Consider the following 25,664-nt stretch of genomic DNA (forward strand, 5'->3'; position numbering starts at 1 on the left):
GAGGAGGCAAGTGTGAGTACACAACTTGTACTCAACAAGTATAACACGAATTATGAGGCTCTAGGGTTAGCTGACTCAATTGCATTAGCTTTTAATCTTGGCAAATTTTATCAAAGCTAATTACTACAAGTGGATGAATTACCATAACCCAAGTTACATAATAATTAATCAAGGTTAAGCATAAGACTACTGAAGACCAAGCCAAATCACCAAAGGTAAACACCCCATTAATCAGACGGAGGATTTGGGCCGCTCATGACTGTGAGCACAGCTGATATATCAGTTTTACACTCTCGAGAGGTTGCACAACTTTACCCACATGTCGTGAGCTACGCTAGTTGTTCATCACACTTCCTTAGGTGAGATGACTAGCAAGCGCACTACGAGACCGTTACAAATGACCACGTTAGTAAGGTGTAACCGCTAAGGTTTCTGGATCGGCAACGATGGGGCCCACCTCACGGGGGTACAAGCACACAGCACAGACCAAGCCGGAGGAGTAGGGACCATTGAAACTTACCACCCCTCTTGCTCACGCAGGTAAGTTACTCCCGAACCAAAATGACCTAATTAGTAAGTCAAGACCGTCCCATTCCAGTCTTGTGGTTGCGCGGTTGTCCCAGGTTGTCGCTCTATGAACCGGTCCTTATGGAGAGTGGCCAACCAAGCACTAAGCACCGTGCTGGCCCCCTAAACCATGTCTCTATAAAACATATTTTAACGAGACGTGAGCCGCTCAAGCACACAGCACAGAGGGCCACTCTCAGGATCAAGTTGCATATACCATTAATCAAATTTAATTAAAAAGGACCATACTGTGTGAGAGCGCAGCACCTAGCACAACTTAACCAAAATGCAACCCAAGGTATTTATATAAAGGATAAAAGTGGCTAGGAAATCCTTATAGGCTTACAATATTAAAATGCAGTATGAAATTGTATTTAAAAGTGATAGGATGCTCATGTTATACTTGCCTTCCTCAAAGTTCTCCTGCTGCTACTCAAATGGCTCTGCAGAAAGGGGCTCCTCATACTCGTCCAAAGGCTCAGCGTCTACTCACGATCGCAACACCAAAACATGGTCCAGCACATACACATACATACAAACAAGGACAAAAGATAAGAAACAGTACAACATTACATAAAAACAGCACACTAAACTATGATAGAACTATTCTACACGTTACAACGATCGCGAGAGCGCCAAAACCAACTAAAACGGAGCTAAGACGCGAAATCTAGGGCTAAAATAAGATCCAGGGGCTTTTCTGTAAGAAAAACAGGAAAACCAGGGGGTTCTGCGCAAAAACTAAGGGTCTAAATGCAATTAAAGGCTAGATCTGGGGTCTAACCCGCAAAAACTCAGGGCATGGATGGCGGGTTCAATTTCCTAGGAGCTCAGGGGTCTAAACAAATAAAACAGGACCTAACTGCAAATATTCTTGAACTACAGGTGGACCGCGGGTTGATTTCTCAAAAGGATAGGGACTCTTTAGCAAAAAGATCAGGCTGAAGCGGTACGCTCTAATTAGGGCCGTTGGATCAGGATCTATCGGTATGCATCAAAGGGGGTTGGGGATCAGGGGCCGGCAGCGGCGATTGCTCGCCGGAGGTGGCTTCCGCGGCAGCGCCTCGCCGGCGTGGGTAAACTTGGCCATCCGGGCTCCATCTTGGACAAGGTCAGGCCCTGGAGGTAGAGCACGACGCGCTGAACACATCTAGGCGCTCAAGAAAGCAAATTAGGGCTCGGGTCGGGGCTGCCCACGGTGGGGGTGGCGCTGGCTCACGGCATCGAGGGGAGCTCGCTCGCGCAGAGGGAAAGAAGGAGGGAGAAGGGGCACGGCGCGATCCTTACCACCCTAGGATGCTACGACGGCAGTTAGAGGCCGAAGATCGGTGGTGCCGGGGTCGAATCGCGGCGGCGCAAGGTGGATCGGCGGCGGCGCACTCCCGGCTCCGAGCGACGGCACGGCGGCGCGAGGGTACGGGAATAGCTGGGCGATGCAGTGGCGGCTGAGGGAGAGCGCGAGGGACGGCTGCGGCCAAGAAAAAGGGTAAGGCGGCCTTGGCGTGCGGGTCGTTCGCGCAACAAACCCCGCGCTTCCCGCGGATTTCGTTGCGGCTCGATCCAAACCGAGCGCGGGCGCGCTTCTAGAAGAGCCCAGGCGTGGGGACTAGGCCAGCGTGCGGCTCAGCTGGGTGCGGCGCAGGGGAAAGGGGGCCCGGGGTGCGGCGGAGCGGGCCACGGCCAGTGACCGAGCGGCCAGACCAGCGGGGAAGAAAAACAGAGAAGGGGTCGGGCACTGGAAGGAAGAAGAAAGGGGGAAGGAGGCGCTGACGCGCGGGGCCATGCTGCCAGAGAGAGAAAGGAGGGAGCAGGCGCGGCTCAGACGGGAAAAAGGGGCGCCGACAGGGGGGCCCGGTTGGCAGTGGAGGAAAAAGAGGGGGCCGCTCGGGGGGAGCTGGGCTGGCTGCTGGGCCGAGCCGGCCCACGCGGGAAGGAGGGAGGATGGAGGAAGGAAGTGGGCTGCTGGGGAGAGGGCCGGCCCAAGAGGTTTTGGGCTGCTTTCTTTTCTTTCCTTTTTCTTTTCTATACTCAAACTATTCAAACAAAACTATTTGAATTCAAATAAATTTGAATTCAAACCCTATAAACCCAACACAAGGAAAACAACGCTCCAGCATGAATGCACAAACATGTTGATCTTATAATAGATTTTATTTTCTGGTGTTATAAAATTACCTTAAATGCAATATAAATTGGGAAAATCCCTGGAAATTTTATTTGAGCCAAAATAAATTCATTAAAATTTGGGAAAATTACATTAGGGTGTTACACTCAACCAGGCCAGGGAAGTGTTCCTTGCATAGAAGACCGAGGATGCCATTGACGGAGCATCTGTGAGCAGCACCTGCTCTCTCCACAATCCTCTAAACATATACAGCCGAGAATAATATCAATTGCATATGATACAAGTTTTCATGAACAAAATAAAGTGACACAATCGCAACCCAAGGTGCTAGGCAGAGGATACAACTAACCTATATATGTGCTGGGGAAGAATCCGTTGTAGATTTTTCTAAATGATTATTCTAGAATAGTATTGATGATCTACGATTGGACATTAGAACTATTTGTATTTTGTAGGTCTCAAATTGTTTCAAAATCTGATACTATATTACTCAAAAAAGCTATATTATTCCAAATTTATAATTGACTACACTATCATAAAAAAAGTTATATGCTTTCATGCCATATTTCAAGAAAGACTTATGTACATATTCTAATTATTCAGTGAGCACTAACCTGCTTCACAGTTCTCGGGGCCGGGGCGGCGGCGGCGGCCGAGTGGCGGGGGTCGGGCGGCGATGGCGGGGGCCGGGCGACGGCAAGGAGCTGAGCTGGGCGGCGAGGAGCTGGGCGAGGAAAGGAATGAAAGAGCCGACGAAGTGTACAAGTGTTCGGATAGTCTGTGAAGGAATAAAAGACCCTTTGCCGAGTGCCAGATCACGGGCACTCGGCAAAGTTTCCTATTTTTTTATTTTTCAACGCATCAGCGTGAACTGTTGAAATATGGCAACCTTTGCCGAGTGTCCACAAACTGGACACTCGGCAAAGACAATATTTGCCGAGCGCTATTCTGTGACACTTGGCAAAACATATTTATTTTTTTCCTTTTTCCACCCAAACTTTTTCTGCTATGATTCTAGATTACCTTGAACTACATATGCAAGTTTGGCACATTACTCGAATTGTTTGCTATATTTAGTCAATTTATTTTATTTGATTGAATTTCTTGGAATAATTCAAATTTGAATTGCAAGTCACTCAAAGAGTGGAAAAAATGAATCAAAAAATGATATTCATGTTATTGAGCCTACTTCGACACCTTATCCATGAACAGACAAGAATTTCAAACATCTCATGTTCACTAAGCATGACCACAAACTTGGGGTCCGGTTGTTTTTAAATTATATAAAAAAGAAAATTTGGTCAGAAAATCATGAAACTTGCCCAGATGTCATGATATCATATGTGGAGGCTGTGATAAAAATTTGACAAAGTTTCGTGAAAGTTGTAACATACGATGCTTACAAACCCAAGTATGTCCAAATAAGTTTCATGATTTCATGTGAAGGTCAACTAGGTGTTAAGCATCGTAGCTAACAAACTTTCACGAAACCTAGCCCAATTTTTATCACAGCCTCCACATATAATATCATGACATCTGGGCAACTTTCATGATTTTCTGACCAAATTTGCTTTTTATACAATTTAAAAACAACCGGACCCTAAATTTGTGGTCATGCTTCGTGAACATGAGATGTTTAAAATTCTTGTCTGTTCATGGATAAGGTGTCGAAGTAGGCTCAATAATATGAATATCATTTTTCGATTCATTTTTTCCACTCTTTGAATGACTTGCAATTCAAATTCGAATTATTCCAAGAAATTCAACCAAATAAAATAAATTGACTAAATATAGCAAACAATTCGAGTAATGTGCCAAACTTGCATATGTAGTTCAAGGTAATCTAGAATCACAACAGAAAAAGTTTGGATGGAAAAAGGAAAAAAAATAAATATGTTTTGCTGAGTGCCCAGAAAAAGCGTTCGGCAAATCACACATTTGCCGAGTGTCCGCGATACGGACACTCGGCAAAGCTAAAGGCCGTTTGCTGTCGTTCGCAGCTGACGGAGCTTTGCTGAGTGTCTGTGTTTGCCGAGTGTAGGGCATTAGGCAAAACAGATTTTGCCGAGTTTTATTGTTTGCCGAGCGCTTGACACTCGGCAAATCTATTGTTCGCCGAATGTTTCTTATTGCCGAGTGCGGCACTCGGCAAAGGTCTTATTCGCGAGTGCCCGACGAAATGCTCTCAGCAAAAATTTTTGCACTCGGCAAAGGTGCCGTCTCCGGTAGTGAATAGACCTTATGAAACCATAATTAACAACGTGAGCGCATGTGCATACAGCCACACACAAAAACACCCACCTTCCGTTTAACAGGTAAACATATATAGGAGAAAACCATTCAAGTTTAGCAATGCATATGAACGCATCAGTTATGTACTAAGTACTAACATTGCTCCAGGAGGCAACAAGCAAAGAAAAGAATCTTACTTCCACAGAAAGGTTCTCGACTCTGGTCAGCCCTGGTAGGATATCCTTGGCAACTCACTGCTTTCCAGGTGAATACATGCTTCCTCAATGAGTGGAAGATCATCTAGCTGCCACCCATAGTCCTCCCATGCGCATATTCTGAGGATTTTGAGGTTTGGAGCCCTTATCGTCCACTCACTGTAGTTTCCCTCATCGTCAGCGTCGATCGACGGGAACATGATGCCAAGAGACCTCAACAATGGGGACATGGCAATCAGTGCCTCAGCAGTCATCTCCCCGTTCTCCCCAAAGTTGACATCATCCAGTTGGAGTGCCAAAAGGTTGGGGAAGCCGTCAGAGGAAGACGGCAGGGCTGGGAAAACACAGCTCTTGAGCAGCAGTGAGGTCAGCTCGCGGCAGGAGAAGAGCGAGGCGGGGACAGTGGGCAATATCAAGGAGAACGCAGGAATGAAGCACAGGACCAGGTACCGTATACCCTTGGCGGCAAGGGCGCGGATCCAGCAGTCCACCTTGCCGTTGGACTCTGGCGCGACCTCAAGCTGGGCATGGGAGACGTTGCAGGTGTACCCGGCGAGGACGGCATCTACGGCAGCCGGTGGATCTTCGGCGACGAACACGAGCTTGAGGCCGGGGCACTCGGCCCAGCGGTAGCGCCAGTGCTTCGCCAAGGCGGAGGTGCGGACGGCGTCGTCAAGCAACAGGCGCCGGAGGATCTCCTCGAGCATCTCGACGGGGAGGGAGCTCAGGTGGTCCGTCCCATCGGCGATGGCCGGAGACAGCGGCGTCGTCCGCGGGCGCTTGCCCTGCCCCGACGACGACGGCACCATCCTACGGAGTTTGGGGACGGACGACCCAGGTGAGCCAACCTCGAAACCCTAGCTCGGAATTTGGGATATGGCAAATAAAAAACGATTTGAGAAAATACAGAATTAGTTTTTGAGAGGAAAAATATAATATAGAATTTTGGGAGAACATAAATAATCGAGTACTCTTTATGTCGTTCGTGATGTAGAAATAAAAAAATATCATAAAGCTTCATCCCTCATTTGTTCTTGCCAAATCAATAGGTATATATTCTTCTATCTCACATGGAGTCCCTCATTTTTTTTCATGATTTTTCTCGCTCGTTCACAGATATAGCAAATTCATTATGTGTTTTTTTATTATATCTAACATGGTGTCCCTCATTTTGTCATAATTTTTTTGTTCACAAATGTAGCCAAATCAATATGTATATTCTTCTATTTCTCATGGTTAAAAAGGCATTGCTGCTCTTGGGATGCAAATTCCACGCTTCTGCGTAGTTTTTGTATATTAGTTTTCTCACCATCTAGAGTTTTTCCTGATCATTTTTAGAAAATATCTTCTCTATTATGTTCTGATAATAATTGATCAGGTTTTGCACCATCCCTGCCGAGAGCCATCGGTGGCTCCACATCTGCAGATTGCATTGCCTCAGCTTTGACCTCTCCAGCGCTTCCTCCTCCGACAATGACGCAAACACAAACCCAAGAGCAGATATTTTAGGCGACGCCGTCACTGCAGGGGCTGCTATAGAACGTGGTGATGAGTTTGCTTTGTGCTAATCGTCCTCTTCACCGTATGAGCAAGTCAGCAAACTATCCAAGTCAGTGCCGCTCTCGGCTACCTTTAACAAAAGTGCTATCATCTATTTGAGCAATCTCGATGTCTCCTACTCTTGTATGATGAGCATCCGCGTTGCTCTTTCTATGACTACTTTTCTGGCAGGGTTTGGTAAGAAGAAGAAATATATATGGTGAAATGGGAGGCTGCAGAGACCTAAAGAGTTTTGAGGTTTGGGGTTCATGGATGTGAAAAATATGAATATTTGTTTGCTAGCAAATCGGGTGGATAGATTGGAACGAGGTGATGATACAATCTGTGGGGAACTGTTGAAGAAAAAATACATGAGACAACAAAGTATTTTTCAGATTGCAAGAAGAGGGGGGTCTCAGATCTGGAGAGGACTGCTAGAGGTGAAACACTGTCTATCCAGGTTCTTGTGGATAGTGCCTTAAAAATCCAGTTTAGCACGTTGTATAAATGCTGTGCAGACCCAAAAATTTCAGTGGCCAAAGCACTACTGTCGCAAGGTGGGAGGTGGATGACCATCCTTCAGAAGAACTTTTGGTCCCATGGAGATGCTAGAGTGGACAGAAATGCAAGATCTGTTAAGGAATGTACAGTTGGAAGAAGGGAGGGAAAAGATATATTGGGGACTGGAGAAAAATGGGAAGTATACAACAAGATCATTATATAAATTCATGTCTCATAGGGGGTGTGACCAAGGATTACATTACCGGCGATGCAGCATTTATCAGTGAGCTCCGGTAATTATAATCGGTTGAAAATCGGTGAAAAATCGCCAAAACCGATTGGTAAAGAGACCTAAATTCAAAAAAAAATGAAAATCAACTATTTATCGTCGATAATCGATGCAAACTGAACGATTTATCGCTTTCCCTAATGAAAATATGTTTTGGCAGTGGAAAAAAATAAAGGTTTGATAGCATTTAATTTTTTAGGTTATGTATTACATTATATTAGATAAATTACACATACATGCACAATTTTGCGTATAGAATTGCGTAAGAAATAAACATGTTTACATATTTTGCCCATAAAACTGCATAAAGCACATGAATTTGCACATATATACAAACCACGAAGTGCATAGTTCATATAAACAAACGAGTGCATAGGTCATACAAACTTTATAGTTCACAGAAATTAAAGAGTGCATAGTTCATACAAACCTCATAGTGCATAGAAACAAGAGTACATAGTCTATATAAGCCACATACAAACTAGCAAGCACATAGTCCATACATGAAGGCATTCGACATATCAATTTAATCATTCTTCGGTCTCTTCTTGCTGGTACGTGTGATATCCATAATAATATTCCTAAATATTGAAATGAACTCAAATAAAAGGGGAACACATAATGATGAAATTGTAATATATGTACATACATACCTGTAATTCACCAATCTGACCACTAGTGCTCATGCCAAGATGTACCGGTAGTTGAATGAAGTGGCTTGGATATGGTGGTGGGTGTGAATATGGTTGTGGGTACGGATATGGGTATGGTTGTGGGTATGGATATGGTAGGAGGGTGGACGTGGATAGCTGAAGGTTGAACTCACTGAGCTAGAGCTATCACCTTCTTGAGGATCAGATCGATATCGGTTGCTTGTCGTCCTCCGTTGTGACATGGGTTGACCATGATCTTGATCTTGTGTGGTATGGGTGAAATCTGTCTCCTCGGTAAATCTAATAGGCGACATACTACGATCACTCCTTCCATTAGCTTGACTAGATACAGGATAACCACTCCCTCCATCATCATCATCGTCATCGTCATCATCAGTGTTGCCTTCATCACCACCACCACTAGGCTCAGGTGTTGTCTCATTGCTCGCAAGCTCTTCCTCTGGAGGGCTCCTAATCATTTTTCCCTTCTTTTCTGGTCGCCGAGGTCGGAGAACTTTGGTCTTCCTCTTGCCAAGATGTGTATCACCAACATTCTCACCTGCCCATTGCTCTAAATTTTCATTGTCCTCTGCTAAAGAAGTGAACATTGGATTAGGAAGAGGAACATCACTAATATCAGAGTCCTCATCCAATGTTGGAGGGGCATTGGATCTGCTGTGCTCCATCCAATCTTGAATCGCACTTCGTTGGCGATAGAATGAAAGATCCATCATTCCACTCACAGGATCAAAGTCACTAGGCTCAACTGTGCTTCCTGCTGGATGGATACGAAGTCGAAGGTTGTAGTTCACAAAAACCAACTGACAGTGGACATCCTCCTATCTATTATCTCCATGATATGTTAAAAACGAGTCGGATTTTTCTGACTTAAGTTGGCAGCATATGTCTGCTTTGTATTTTGATACTGCACAACCACTTCACCTAAAGTTGGAACCTGATCTTGATCGGCAAACCACAAGAAAACATACAATGGCTCCACATCTTCCAACACATAATGCATGTTTGCCTACCAATCTAAATTTGTGAGGTTTGCGTATGCATACCTTCCCTGTTCTGAATTGAAATGGCGAGAAGCCCGAAATTTTGGGATCATCATCCACCGCATGAATTGATCTTTCTTCCTTATGAAGCTTTGAAGGAACATGTAATTTGTACCAAACCTTGTTGCATTCCACTTAACCAGTTCACCTCTAATGGCTAACTTCATGAATTATTCTTAAGGAATTGGAGTTGAATAACCAACTACATATCTTCTTAGCACTCTCAATGATTGCTTCGTGGTCTGACCATTGTCCAATGTCCTTCAGCATAAGATTTATTGTGTGGGCAAGACATGGCTGGCAAACTATGTGTTGATACTCGGCATTGAGCAACTGACATGCCTTCTTATAGTTGGATCCATTATCTGTCACTACTTGGACAACATGATCAGTGCCAACATCATTCGCAATCTTTTTGATGAGCTGCATGTATCAACAAACCATTAGTGTGCATCTTATGAATATTGTGTGAATAAAATCATACGATATCATGTGAATACAATGGATCCAAGTTCGACATACCTTAACAATAAAATCAGCATCCTGTGAATATCCTGTGGCATCAAATGACTTCCAAAAGTACATAGTGCCATTGCAGTACAACAAATAATTTATGACACTCATGCGGGTTGGACCAGTCCATGAATCACACATGATTGTTACACCATAAGTAGGCCATTCCTGCTTCCACTTGTCGATCTCTTTTATGATCTCTTTCTCATTCTCGTCTAAGTAAACTCCATCAACCTCCCTCCCATTAGGTGGTTTCACTCCAGTACCTACATTGTCACACAAACATGTTAACACAAAATAAACATAGATGTAATAGTACGCAAGCTAGCACATGCATACAATCTCACCATATTTTTGGGTCTCCATGAAAGCTGCCCTAAAGTAAGGGTCATCTAATTTCTTGCCAGGTATACCAGTCGCATGGCAAAATTTCACCCACGCTCTCCCAATCTTGCTCTTGGCCCCTCTCCCCTTTTCCATCTATGGGCCTGTATCAATTCGTGGTTGTCTTGGGCCAGAGGCAGAAGTAAGATTGTAGTCTCTCACACGGTCTGGCACTTGTGCCTTGCTCCTAGTGAGCATAGATGGGAGCGTAACTTTCACTTGCCCCGATCTGGAACCACCACCTCTCTCATATCGTTGACCAGCCCTCTCTCTATACTCATGCTCTTCTCTCGACTGTCGGAGAGCAGCTTCCAAATCATGGTCATCATTCTCAGTCTCTAAGTCCACATATTCAGTTCTAGCTGCTTCATCTTCTCTTAGCTTTCGACGATATCTTGCTTTCGTTCTTTGCTTGTTATTGTCGATCTAAAGCCCGAAGTATTCCTTCACTTCTTTAGGAACATTGGGACAATACCTCACATTCTTCCCTTGGTGTGCCAAATGCTCCTTTAGCCGTGTTGCCCCTCCTCCACCCTTTTCAACACGACAATACTTGCACTTGAAGCCAATGCCAATCTTCTCTCCATGTTCCCAAACTAAGTTCTAATTATCAGACATTCATCTACAAGAGGGAAATCGAACCATGTCTGTGTCAAAATTATGCTACGAATAAATGATACTCACTCTTAATTTGTACCATTTAGGCATACAAAATAAAGTAAAGGCATGCACCTTGTTTTCCTATTTAACATAGCATTTTGTACAACAATAAACTTTTCCCCAGGACTAATATCTAACGCTGCAGTCTACATTTTAAATATGTAATACAACCAACCATCCAAGGAATATTCTATACCACTGTAATATATTTAGCCAAATCAGTGAGTACAGATAAATAAGAAGCTAAACTGAACTGAAAATCGTCCGATACAAATCGATAATCAACGATTTACCTCGATTATCAATGCCACGATCACAGCTTCCTCGCTCCCAGCTGCAGCATCATCGATAATCGCCGCATATATATTGATTATCGGCCTTAATCGCATGAAAATCGGTGAACGGAGCTGAAATCGCCCACTCTCTTGCTTTGTGCTTGCGCGCGTGTGTGGAAAGTGAGAGGCAGGTTGGGGAAAGTGAACTGGAATCTGAGGAAAGGGACAGGAGGTTGGACATGTGGTTGGAGAGAGAGTGACTGTGGTCCTCGTGAGGCCACAGTGTGGTGGAAGGGTTAACGGGTTAACGGGTTAGTGGATGGTAACGGGTAGTTAGATAAAAATATTTTTTTCCCTAAGCAAACAATTGTTGCTTTCCATATGTGATAACATTCTGGAATCAAGAGAAGGTCTAGTTTTTTATAAAAATAAGTTCTCTACTTTTTATAATTTTTTTAAATTTTTGAATTTTTCATTGAAATCTAGCGAAATTCCAGTCGGTTTACGTTCTCAGCTAGCATTGGTAACGATAAATTTCACCGATAATCATGATTATCGAGCGGTTTTGTAATCCATGGGTGTGACTGATTCCTTGATGGTTGATGTGTGGAAAAGTAGAGTGCCTTTAAAAATATAAATTTTCTTGTGGATGACTTTCTAGGATAAAATTCAGTCAAAAATCCAACTCAAGAAGAGAAGGTGGACAGGTCCAGGCGACTGCAAGCTGTGGGGGCAAGATGAAACCACAGACCAAATCATGTTTCGCTGCCCTATAGAAATTTTCTTATGGGTTTTTACCAAAGAGATTTGGGTGGGATGGTATTTGCACCGGAATGGGTGTGACGAGCTGTGTTTCGTTGAAGCAAAGCAGAAGTGGTAAAGAAACGGGAGTTTTGCTCCGGTGGGCCCTTGCATGAAAATTACACGAATCTCAAAGCAAAGAGGTAATTAATTTTAATAAATTTTGTCATGGGTTATATTTGGGGATAGAGCCCAGCCATATACAAATGGAACCCTGCTCATGATGACCACCGTATCAATGCGATCGTGTTTTACTTATTGTGCCGTGTGGAAAGACGGCGGCGGCGGCAGCACTAATAAACCATGACCGATGGCAGCGGTTATCCATGGCGTCAAGCCCTTCCTGCAATTGTCTCCCGTTTCAGGCGCAGAGCTTTGCCTCTTCTAATCCATTTTCACCGGCGTTCAATTCATCGCGTTTCACTTACCCTTGTGTCAGTTGGTGCTTCGGTTTTGTTTCCAGAAAAGATTGGAATAATTAGAAGAATTAGTTTGTTATTAGGATACTTTAGTTGGCTTACTAGAAGATTAGTTGGTGGCTGGAATGAAGGGCGGCAAATGTTCTTTAGGGAAAACTACGGTGGGCAAGGAGCTAGCCTGAACATTTGTATTCATGCATGGTTGTTGCATACATGATTTGTGAAAGGAGGGAAAGGGAGAGCACAACACGGAGACCTAGGTTACATGACCCCAAGTGCTCGGTCACCAGAGCAAAGCAGCAGCAGCATCAGACTTAACACGGGAAGACCAATTCTGGAGGTCTGCAACAATGGCCCTATTGACATGGAACACCCATAGCTGCTCCAACCGAAAGACGAACGAGTTCCTTGCTTTCCAGATGTTCTATAGGATCGAAGTGATGATTGTAGAGGTCAACCGTGGGGAAGTTCCAGGACGCTCCAGATGTCTTTGAACGAGGCAAGGTGCGGCACACATCGCCAGCCAATTCCATTCCAAATTCTGCGGGCGTCAACACACCGTAGGAGAAGGTGATCTTGATCTTCCACCATGTTGCAGCGGGCGCAGAAAGGAAGTTCCACAATGCAACGGCGATGAAGAAGGCTACTGGCGGGAAGTCTTTGACGATGCAACAGCCAAATGAAGTGTTTGCTCGGAGTAGCCTAGTTATGCCAAATGGACACTATGAATGGCTCAACTGGTGCTTTCTCCATGGTCCATGAATAGAAGGCTGAGGACGTGAAGGTCGGACCTGCTTACCAATGCCACGGTGGTTAGGGATACCCACAGAAGGCAAGACTGATTGGAGAGCCTCCAGAAGGAGTTGTTGTTCACTCAAAGCAGCAGAAGAAAGCTAGTTCTGCAAAGGAATGTCCCAAATTCCCTTCTCACAGGTCAATGCTATGGTGATATTGTGGCACTGACAGAAAGAATTGAGGGCTTGGAGAGCAGTGGCCAATGGGAGCCACCGATCATGCCAGAAGGAGATTGTGGTGTTGGTGATATGCTCAAGAGTCCATCATCACAATATGGTTTAAAGGCCCGAGAGGATATTGATCCAAGAGGGATTAGGGTTACTAATGGGCCTATGAGATAGAAGCCCATTAGTACGCCCTATATATACGAGGGAGGGGCTAGGGGGGCGAGACAACCTGTGAGCCGCGCCACCTCCCTAGCCGTCGCCCACCCTCTCTTGGCCGCCGCCCTTGCCGTGTGTGCGGTGCTAGCACAGCGACGCCCGGCATTTCATCCCCGTACGTATGGACTCCGTGGAGGCGCTGCTGTGACTACTGCGCTGATCGGCTGCTGGGATCAAGGACGAGGAGCTCGGTTCGTGGGACGTGATCAACTACTTCCTCTATATCGACGCGCGACTTCATCCGCTGCGCTGCACGTCTAGTGGTAACGATCTATGATCTTCTACTCGCAAGTATCTTGGGTATATGCGGTAGTGATGCTAGCGTAGCCTACCCATTTCTCGGCAGTGGTATCAGAGCCATCTTGCGTAGTTTTTGGTCTGGATCATTAGCATATAGGTGATATGTTGTTGTAGTAGATTGGATCTATTACTTTTGCATGGTTTGATTAGATCAATTGGTCATAAGGGGTTAAAACTGGAGCGAGTTGATTGCGCGGCATGTGACAAAAAGATTAGTTCGTGTTCTTTCTCTGTTATGCATACGACATGTCCCTACCGGCTGGAATCACCATCAGGGACTAACTGTGTTCATAGTCAGCAGATTGAACCAACAGATCGAGGTCATGTGTAGATGCAGTCTTCTCAAGTGCAAAGTTTGCACGGTCAATGTGATTGACCTAGTCAAAATTGAGGCATTATGAATGGCTCGGATTTGAGGTGATGCGATCACTCTGATGAGATTTCATAGGGATTCCATAGATGCGATCTGTGTAATTCCGTGAGGTTTTCAGGGTGCTGCCCTGAGACCCGCGGGGGGCGGCTCCCCCCTCGACCCCCCGCCCGCTGACAGGACGTTGCTTTCTCGCTATAGCGGCTTCCTAAGCGCTACTTTGGTAGAACATGTCGTACGCCTAACTTGTTTTTGCAGGGTGTGATGTGAATGGTATGGCCTCAATGTCATGTGATGATGTATGTGATGATTTGTGCGGCCTGTGTGTCGCAAGTTAACACAACCGGGTTGAGGTTGCACCATTATTGTATAACGACCTGCGTGTCGACTTGTGATGTTTGAATCCTCATGTAATTATTTCACTAGCTATTAGATGTAGTAGCTTAGTATCTTTTCATGGAGGCTTCAATCATGATGGCGATGATGATCACCACAAGACAGGATGGATGGCAATGGAGGTCACCTTGGAGCCATGGCGATGGAGCCCATTGTGATGCAAGAGGCCATACTATTCACAATATAATATGATTATATGCCTGTGAAGTTTATTTTCTTGTCATACTATTCTTTCATGCTTTTACATATGGTGGATGTTTTAATCATGATAGAATAGCTTCCCTCAGAAAAGGTTGAGTTTTTTATACCTTTTACCAATAGCTGCACCTATAAATTTTGATCGTTGTGTGGTAGGTTTACCAAAGTAGAGTACCCTCAGCTATCACTTTTGTATAGGGTGGATGTTGGACATTCACAAGCATAGTATTGGTTTACTCAACAAAGCTATCGAAACAGTTTTGGGCTTTAAGGCATAGGGTTGGGCCGGGGCATTAGATACCACCCAACAAACAAGAGTCGCATAGAGATGTGATTAGTAATTTGTTGCTTACCTGTATCACTACTTTTCTAGCCGTGATGCTAAAGCTCACTAGGATTTTAGTGATTATGGATCTTGAACCACTATATGTCATTAGAGGGAAGATGACTTTGATATAGTAGGTTGTCTTTTGTTAAATCAGTTAATGAAAGTCTTTACATAAACCTAGTGCTAAAATCTTGCTTTACTTTAATGTTGTAGATCATGTCTGCCAGTAACAATTCCGCTTTCAATTTGCGTTCTGTTCTTGAGAAAGAAAAGTTGAATGGAACAAACTTTATTGATTGTTACCGCAACCTGAGAATTGTTCTCAGGCAAGAGAAAAGGGAGTATGTTCTTGAGCAGCCATATCCTGATGATCTCCCTGACAATGCAACTGCTGCTGATCGCAGAGCTTATGAGAAGCAAAGCAATGACTCACTTGATGTCAGCTGTCTGATGCTCGCCACCATGTCCCCTGATCTGCAGAAGCAGTATGAGCGTGCGGATGCTCACACCATGATCGAGGGGCTGCGTGGGATGTTTCAAAACCAAGCCAGGACTGAGAGGTTCAATATCTCAAAGTCCTTGTTTGCGTGCAAGCTGCTAGAAGGTAGCCCGGTCAGTCCTCATGTGATCAAAATGATTGGTTACATTGAGACTTTGGACAAAGTTGGTTCTGAACTTCATCAAGACTTGGCTACTGATGTTATTCTCCAATCGCTCCCGGCGAGCTATGAGCCTTTTATCATGAACTTTCAGATGAATGGCTTGGATAAAACATTGAGTGAGTTGCATGGGATGCTAAAGATAGCAGAGGAGAGCATTAAGAAGAATCCCAATCATGTGATGATGATTCAGAAGGGGAACAAAAAGAGGAAACGTTGGACGCCTCCTAATCCCAAAGGTAAAGGCAAGGAAAAGAGTTCCAATGGTGAGTCCTCGGGCTCTAAGCTAAAGCCAGCACCTAAGGCCAAATCTAGCCCTACTTCTGAGGATGAATGCTTCCACTGTCATGAAAAGGGACATTGGTCTAGGAACTGCAAGAAGTACTTGGAAGAAAAGAAGAAGAAGAAGGGAAGTGAGACTTCCACTTCAGGTATAAATGTTATAGAAATTAATATTGCATTATCTTCCAGTGAATCATGGGTATTTGATACTGGATCGATGATTCACACTTGCAAATCGTTGCAGGTCTAAGTGAGACTGGAAGATTTGCAAGAGGCGAGTTGGACGTTCGTGTCGGCAATGGCGCAAAGGTTGTGGTGTTGGCGGTCGGCACCTACCACTTGTCTCTACCCTCCGGATTAGTTTTGGAATTAAATAATTGTTATTGCATTCCTGCTTTGAGCAAGAACATTATTTCTTCTTCATGTTTGGAAGAAGTTGATGATTTTAAGATTGTAATAGAGAACAAACATTGTTCTATTTTTTGCAATGGTATTTTTTATGCTCATTGTCCATTGGTGAATGGATTATATGTTCTTGATCTTGAGGATAAATCTGTCTGTAACATTAATACTAAGAGGCTTAGACCAAATGATTTGAATCCCACTTTTATTTGGCATTGTCGCTTAGGTTATATGAATGAGAAGCGCATTGAACAACTCCATAAAGATGGATTGTTAAGCTCATTTGATTTTGAATCATTTGACACATGTGAGTCTTGTTTGCTTGGAAAGATGACCAAAGCGCCTTTCACTGGTCATAGTGAGAGGGCGAGTGACTTGTTGGCACTTGTACATACCGATGTATGTGGACCAATGAGCTCAATAGCTAGAGGTGGTTTTCAGTACTTCATTACTTTCACTGATGACTTTAGTAGATATGGCTATATCTACTTAATGAGGCACAAGTCTGAATCGTTTGAAAAGTTCAAAGAATTTCAGAATGAAGTACAAAATCAATTAGGCAAGACAATTAAATTTCTGCGATCTGATCATGAAGGAGAATATTTGAGCCTTGAATTTGGTGATCATTTGAAGCAATGTGGAATTATTCCGCAACTAACTCCGCCCGGAACGCCTCAATGGAATGAGGTATCCAAACGGAGGAACCGAACCTTGTTGGATATGGTTAGGTCCATGATGAGCCAAGCTGATCTTCCATTGTCATTTTGGGGTTATGTTCTTGAAACTGCTGCATTCACACTGAATAGGGTTCCAAGTAAGTCTATTGAGAAGACACCATATGAGATATGGACTGGGAAGCGTCCCGGATTATCTTTTCTCAAAGTTTGGGGATGTGAGGCTTATGTCAAACGTTTGATGTCAGATAAGCTCACTCCAAAGTCAGACAAATGCTTCTTTGTGGGGTATCCTAGGAAAACCAAAGGATATTATTTTTACAATAAGGAGGAAGGCAAAGTGTTTGTCACTCGCAATGGTGTTTTCTTAGAAAAGGAGTTTCTCTCAAAAGGATTTAGTGGGAGAAAGGTGCAACTTGAAGAAATTCAGGAAACACCCGAAACTGTTTTAGCACCCACTGAAGATCCACGGGATGTGCAAGATGTTGCACAACCCGTAGTTGAGGCACCAGCCCCACGAAGGTCTATAAGGGCACGTCGCGCTACTGACAAGCTCAACCTCCTTATTACGAGGAGCGCCACGTATTATTGATGGAAACTGATGAGCCCTTGACCTACAAAGAAGCAATGATGGGACCCGACTCCGACAAATGGCTTGAAGCCATGGAATCCGAGTTAAAATCCATGCATGATAATCAAGTTTGGAACTTGGTCGATCAAATTGACAGTGTAAGACCTGTCGACTGTAAGTGGATTTTTAAGAAAAAATTAGACATGGATGGAAATGTTCACATCTATAAGGCATGATTGGTGGCGAAAGGTTTCCGACAAATTCAAGGTGTTGACTATGAGGAAACCTTTTCGCCCGTCGCAATGCTAAAGTCTGTTCGGATTCTCCTAGCAATTGTCGCATATTATGACTATAAGATATGGCAAATGGATGTCAAAACCGCTTTCCTTAATGGACATCTAAGTGAGGATGTGTATATGACATAGCCTGAAGGTTTTGTCGATCCTAAAAATGCTGGGAAAATATGTAAGCTTCAGAGGTCCATCTATGGATTGAAGCAAGCATCTCGGAGTTGGAATATTCATTTTGATGAAGTAGTCAAAGGGTTTGGCTTCATCAAGAATGAAGATGAGCCTTGTGTTTACAAAATGCTAGTGGGAGCGCACTTGTGTTTCTGGTCCTATATGTGGATGACATATTACTGATCGAAAATGATATTCCAATGCTTGAAGCCGTTAAAACCTCATTGAAAAAGAGTTTTTCGATGAAGGATTTAGGAGAGGCGGCTTACATTCTGGGTGTTAGGATCTATAGAGATAGATCAAAAAGGCTAATTGGATTAAGCAAAGACACGTACATTGACAAGATATTGAATCGGTTCAATATGCAAGATTCCAAGAAAGGTTTCTTGCCAATGTCACATGGCATTACTCTAAGCAAGAGTCAGTGTGCTACGACACCTGATGAGCAAAAGAGGATGAGTACGATTCCTTATGCTTCAGCCATAGGGTCGATCATGTATGCTATGCTTTGCACGCGCCCAGATGTTTCCTTTGCTCTAAGTGTTACGAGCAGGTATCAGTCAGATTTTGGTGAAGCTCACTGGACAATTGTAAAGAGTATCCTTAAGTACTTTAGAAGAACTAAGGATATGTTCCTAATATTTGGAGGCGAAGATGAGCTCCTTGTAAAGGGTTACACCGATGCTAGTTTTCAAACAGACAAAGATGACTCCAAATCGCAATCCGGTTTTGTTTTCTGCCTCAATGGTGGGGTAGTGAGCTGGAAGAGTTCCAAGCAAGATACGGTGGCTGATTCGATGGCAGAGGCCGGGTATATTGCAGCTTCCGAAGCTGCAAAAGAAGCTGTTTGGATCGGAAAGTTTGTTTCTGACTTGGGTGTTGTTCCTAGTGCGTCCAGTCCAGTGGACCTCTATTGTGATAATAGTGGTGCCGTTGCACTAGCAAAGGAGCCTAGAACAACTAAGAAGTCCAGACATATACTGCGGAAGTATCACCTCATCCGTAACTTTGTTGGGAGAGGTGATGTGAAGGTTTGCAAGGTGCACACGGATTCAAACGTTGCTGATTCGTTGACGAAGCCTCTCCCACAACCAAAGCATGAGGCGCACATGAGATCTATGGGTATTAGATACTTACATCAGTAATTCTAGCGTGCATGGGAGATTTTTGTGTCATGAGTATGTTTATGTAATGATGAATAATTATTATTTGTTCCATGAATGATTATTTTTACATTGATTATCAAGTACGTGACTTGTTCATGAAACTCTTTGTTGACAATGATATGATTCTAAATTATCCCTAGTTTATGTCGTTATGTGGGACAACAACGACGTTGAGACTAGCACATGCATTAATTTATGATCATGTTTCACGGATCATGGATATGGAGATATCGGATTAATGATGTGGACACATGTTGGTGAACATGGTGTTGGATTGACCCACTCCAAGATAATGTTGGGATTGTTATTTTGTATGTGCCATCAGTTGTTCTTGAGTGTTATACCTACTGGATCCTTAGATCTGAGATCGCCATTGTTTCTCACTGTGTGTAGTGGTGCATCTTGGGGCTGCTAAATGCTACTCCATAACTGGGTAGTTACAAAAGTAGCTTACAGGTGTGTCATGAAACATGGAATGGGATGTGAGCGGATCAAGATGGAATTTGCCCCTCCTAGATAACGGGAGAGATATCTCTGGGCCCCTCGAGATAGTTGGATTTGAAAGTGCATGGCCATGCCAAAGTGATTAAAGAGTTAATCATTATGACTAAAGGTTAGTTATTAATAGAATCCACTATTAGATCGAGAGAATGGTCGAGCTATCACAAAGGTGGCACGCATCTCGCTTTGAGCTTGACTGGTATCGTGTGGCAAAGGGATCGGTGTATGAGTATATCTAAGGTTCGGCCGATATGATGTTTATGTGTATTTGTGAGTCACTATGCCCTGCTAGGTGCCGCTATTGACTTGTGATTTGGAAATGATTTCCGATCACGACCACCTACACATGAACCTAACGGGTCACACACTTAAGGGGTTTGGAATGTTGGAAAGCTTGCCTATATGATTGTCTCTAGTGCAAGTGGGAGATTGTTCGTGATATGCCCAAGAGCCCATCATCACAATACGGTTTAAAAGCCCAAGAGGATAATGATCCAAGAGGGATTAGGGTTACTAATGGGCCTATGAGATAAAAGCCCATTAGTACGCCCTATATATACGAGGGAGGGGCTAGGGGGGCGAGACAACCTGTGAGCCGCGCCACCTCCCTAGCCGTCGCTCCCCCTCTCTCGGCCGCCGCCCTTGCCGTGTGTGCGGTGCTAGCACACTGACGCCCGGCGTTTCATCCCCGTACGTGTGGACTCCGTGGAGGCGTTGCTGCGACTGCTGCGCTGATCGGCTGCTGGGATCAAGGACGAGGAGCTCGGTTCGTGGGACGTGATCGACTACTTCCTCTGCATCAACGCGCGACTTCATCCGCTGCGCTACGCGTCTAGTGGTAACGATCTATGATCTTCTACTCGCAAGTATCTTGGGTATATGCGGTAGTGATGCTAGCGTAGCCTACCCGTTCCCCTACATGTGGCACCATCACCAAGGAAGGTGAAGGTGCATTCCCGGAAGTATTGTAGAATGCTGAGGAGAGACCTCCAGGCTGGGGTGTCCAGATAGTGTTTGTCTCCAAGATCATGGCTGCCCCCACCCACCCCACCCCCCCCCTCTTCCGTACATACAGTGAAACCAGTGTTGCCAAGTCGAGTTTGGTTCTTGATGTAGCTTGGAGAGGAATTTGGCAAGCAGTCCTTTGTTTTGGCTTGCCAAGTCCTTTACCCCAAGTCCTCCTTGTGGCTTGTCAAGGCATACAGTTTCCCAAGACACCTTGCATTGTCCACTATTGCAGGTGGATTCACCAGTCCAAAGGAATGCACGTCTCTTTTTGTCAATAGCTTCAATGGTGTTGGCCGGCAGTAGCAGGGAGCACATAGGATACACTGCACGGGCACTCAGAACGGAGTTAACTAGGACGGTGCGCCCACTCGGCGTGAGATTTCTCCCACACCACCTCGATGTAAACCTTCCAGAGCACGTAGGAGCGGTTGCAGATCGCTTTGCTTGATCTTGGTGACAGTGACGGGCAAACCACGGTACATCTGTGGGAAGGATGCACCAGGACCACCAAAGGTTGGATGCCAGCCCTCGACTGACATCATGATCAACTCCAATCGAAACAAAGCTGCTCTTGTCGTAGTTGATGGCTAATCCTGTGTAAGAGGAGAAACTGTCCAGAATGTCCTTCAAGCATGAGAGTTGAGCAGCGTCAGCTTTCACAATGAGCAGGGTATCATCAACATATTGGAGATGAAGGGCAAATGTAATGAACCTACCCATACAAATGTCGTGTATCCAGAATATCATATCGAGCGTGAATTGGACCTACTATAGCATATATTACTATAGCATATAGCTAGAATATAATACGAGGAAGCTCTAGGTGGGCACGGCCATGCCCATGCAGTGTGAATTCTGCACTGTTTTGCCTTTTGGACTTATATGCCGGCGCCAGCTGATGTCTGTGTCAATTGATTTTAGTGTTTTTTTTTTCTAACATCATATCAAACTTCCATAGTGAGTCATATATAGAGTCGATCGGAATAGGTGGTGAAGCAGGAGCAGTAATAATCTCCGATATAGAAAACTGTATATATGATAAGCTGCATGTTCCATCCATTGATTATTCCACATATCCAAAGAGGGAGGATCCTCATTACATGACCACACAAGCATGCGAGGAAACAACAATGGATGCAGCCGCTAGCCGTGATCGATCAGCCCCTTGCTGCCGATCGGACGCTTGGAGGGGATGGAGGGGAGCAGAACGTGCACATGCACGCTCCGTCCTCGCACTTGCCGTCTCTGCCCTTCAATTTGTCGCAGATAAACGGGCACGCGTCGTTGGGGGTACAATGCATACCGCTCTGGCTGAGATTCGATCTCGTACAGTGGCCTGGTTGGAACTGCTGCGCTCGCGCTCCTGCATGCGCTTCTCGGCAAAAGAATACAATCAGGAGATCATTCACCTGTCTGTATATATCCATCCGCAGCTACTAGTCTGGAGAGATGCATGGACTACCATACCTGACACCAGGAGGGCGATGATGGTCAGGAGTATCAGGGATTGGGTAGAACTCTCCATGGCTAGCTAGCTCGTCTTGTCGCCGACTGGATGAGGAGGGGAAACCAAATGGGGGGCCTTATATAGGCAGTATAGGATATGATGCTTGATTTCATTTAATTTGTTTCCAACTCACGTTACAGCATACTCAGAGCTGGCCTCTATGCAAAATAAGTAGTAATTGATCATTCACCAGATTTGCCTGCATTTTCAGAAAAAAATGAGCATTAGCTGCTATTGGTGGAAGGAGATAATGGAATCACCAGATGAGCCGGGTGCCCATGACTGATGGCTCTGCTACTGCCTACTGGCTAACGGGCCATTTGGACTTGGACTGCGTCGTTCCATATGGATTTGAGTCATTACCACCCTTCAAAATCCTTGGACCGCAATCCGAGAAGTTCACGGACCACGTTTGGATCGCAATGTCTAAGTATTACTATGTTCCGTCGTATCCATCCCTATTAAATCTCTATCTCTAGCTTCATCTCTATCTCTGCCTCCCTCTGTATATCTATATCTATATCTATATCTATATTATTATATTATATCCCTTCACTGTATGTATCCAGAAAACGGAGCATTCGTCAGCTGCCGTCAGTACTAACACGCGCATTTAGTACCAGGCTGAAAGACAAGTGCCCCAGGGAGCCATTTAGTACCGGTTGGTGGCCCCAGCCGATACTAAATGGAGAGATTTAGCACCGGCTGGAGCCACCATTTGGTACTAATCTGCCTTCTATATATCAACACCTTCTTCCTCCCCGAGCCCGAGCCAACCATTTGACCGAGCTCGAGATTCTTCTCCTCCATGACATTTTAGAAAGGAGGTGCTACCCATTTTTCTCAAGATTTGTGGAGATTTCACTCATCCAAGTGCTCAAAAAGTTAGCAACCTCGTCCTCCCTTCTTTGATGGTCATTATGGTTCGTTTCGTGCTTTATAGTTAGAGAAATTTATGATTTTTAGACAGAGTGAGAATGACCATGATTTTTTTGATTTATACATTTATTTGAGATATATATAGAAGCGATGACTTGAATTTGAGAGAAAGTTTATTGGATAGTTTGCATGTGGCAAATTTATAGTGATTTTTTCAATTATTTTCAAGTGACATGTGTATATATCATTATGCTAATAATATTATTCAAGTGGTTTTATTTGCCGCATGTATTTTGAAGTGTGCTATTATTATTGATTGTTAATTTTGTTTAATCCGTAGAAATGGTTTTGCAACTGCATCCATGACTTTTTTTATCATGCTAATATTTTATTATCAAATTCCATCCTTCATTATGTTAATATTTTAGTGCGAAATTTGAAAAATAATATAGATAGTATAGAATATGATCGTAGAAATGAAAATTGGTCCTACTAATACTGTTTCGCTATATTTTAAAAAATAAAAGTATTTTTCAATCAATATGGCTTTTGCTGCTGAAGGGAGTGGGGCCGGTGGGGTGATCATCGTCTGTCTCGAAAGAAGGGCAAACCTCTAGTAGGCCCTCATAAGAAGTCGAAGAAACTAGGAGATTTTGAGAGAGCAATGCTCCGTTATTTGGAAAAAGAACATGAAGAATATGTTGCAAGGGGCGAGGAACCTCCTTTTGATCTTGCGGATCTGTTGCGGCGATACGCTCCATCACCACCAAACTCGGATGTTACAGCTCCACCATCTTTTTCTATGCCAGCAAAAAAATCTGTGAGACCATTTTGCTTTCCCACCAAAGGATGGTTGAAGACCTTTTTTATTTTGTTGCATGAATTTTTAAGTTGCATGTTGGTTATTGGGATATTTGTGTTTGTTTGAATGGAATTTATGTTGTGTTAACTAAATTGTGCTAGATGTTGAGAATACGAGCATATTGTAAAGAATGCATTTATTTAGAGATTGGTTCTTTATAATAGTAATATCATTTTTTTCATATTAAGAAAGATGTGCATCTTTAATTATATTTCCTTAATAAAAAATTGCTCATCCAAAGTGTTCCTCAATGGAAAAATATGATTATAGATGGACCGACAATGAATGTACGGTCATCGGTGCACCATGACGTGGATTAATGGGCTAAAGTCTTTTTTCGATGCGGCAGATGGCCTATGGGCCTCTGAAAGATTTCATGTGCTGTCCATGCCGCATTTGCAGAAATAATAAGAAATTCTCTAGAAGAAGCACTCTACACGTCCACCTTATTGAAAGGGGTTTCATGGATAAATATAGTCTTTGGACCAAGCACAGTGAACCTGGAGTTCTGATGAAAGATGATGAAGAAGATGATGATGATAACAACATTCCAGACTTGGCTCACTTATATGAAGTGGGTGTCTGTGATGATGAACCAAAGGATGAGGCTGAAGATAATGCAGCGGAAGAGCAACCACATGATGAACTATGGAGGAGTCAAAAATAATGTGAACTAGGGTTCCCGATCTTTCGAAAGGTTCTGTTAACTCTCGATTTGGTGGAGTCGCGACACAATTCGATTCGGCTTCTGAACAACATGTTCCCAACCTCGCAATCGTAGCACCACATCTCCTCAGGTTATTGACAGGTGTTGCACGGCCGACCTCGCCAAGAAGGCTAATTCTTGCCTGCGAATCAAAGAACACAAGTAAGAACAAGAAAGAGTGCAACCAAAATTGCAGATGTATGATTAACTCACGAAGTTGGGGTCTCACAAACCGACGAACAGCGAAACTGTTCTTGACAGATTAATCTAAGCAAAATCACAAACCCTAACCTGGGCGACTCTACTAAATATAAAGTGTTTTCAGATGTGCAAGACCGCTGACACACCTCTAATGGGCTCCAATACGATACACGGGCCAACAACCCAAAAGACAGCGACGCAGCACCGAGACATATTCTAGACGTCCACCTGATTCGACAATTTCTGTTGACTCAGGCATCATTTGATCACTTGATTCTTATGTTTGATGATGTAAGGAAAAGATTCAATAAATTCAACCCATTTAGCATGTTTACAGTTCAGATTATTTTGTGACCGAAGATACTTAAGCAATTCATGATCAGAATGTATAACAAATTCTTTAGGCATAAATAATGACGCCACATTTCTAAAGAACGTACAAGAGCATACAATTCCTTATCATACGTAGAATAATTCAGAACATGATCATGCAATTTCTCGCTAAAGTATGAAATAGGTTTACCATCTTGCATCAAAACACCACCAATGCCCACTCCACTAGCATCGCATGAAAGCTCAAAAGCCTTACCAAAATTTGGAAGTTGCAGCAATGGCGCGTGCGTAATCTTATCCTTCAAAGTGGCAAAGGACTCCTCTTGTGCTTTTCCCCACTGAAACACCATACCTTTCTTCATCAACTCGTGCAATGGAGCAACAATGGTGCTGAAATCTTTGATGAAGTGGCGATAGAAACCTGCAAGACCGAGAAAACTTCTCACCT

General features: G+C 43.9%; 1 protein-coding gene across 1 annotated transcript; it reads right to left on the reverse strand.

Moving 5' to 3' along the window:
* Positions 1–5,147: 5,147 nt before the first annotated feature.
* LOC112896305 (F-box/FBD/LRR-repeat protein At1g13570-like) lies at positions 5,148–5,948 on the reverse strand. The gene has a single exon (XM_025964239.1). It carries the CDS (start codon positions 5,946–5,948, stop codon positions 5,148–5,150), a length of 801 nt encoding a protein of 266 aa, XP_025820024.1.
* Positions 5,949–25,664: the final 19,716 nt, after the last annotated feature.

This window comes from Panicum hallii, chromosome 1 (assembly GCF_002211085.1).
Source record: "Panicum hallii strain FIL2 chromosome 1, PHallii_v3.1, whole genome shotgun sequence".
NCBI classification, from domain to species: domain Eukaryota; kingdom Viridiplantae; phylum Streptophyta; class Magnoliopsida; order Poales; family Poaceae; genus Panicum; species Panicum hallii.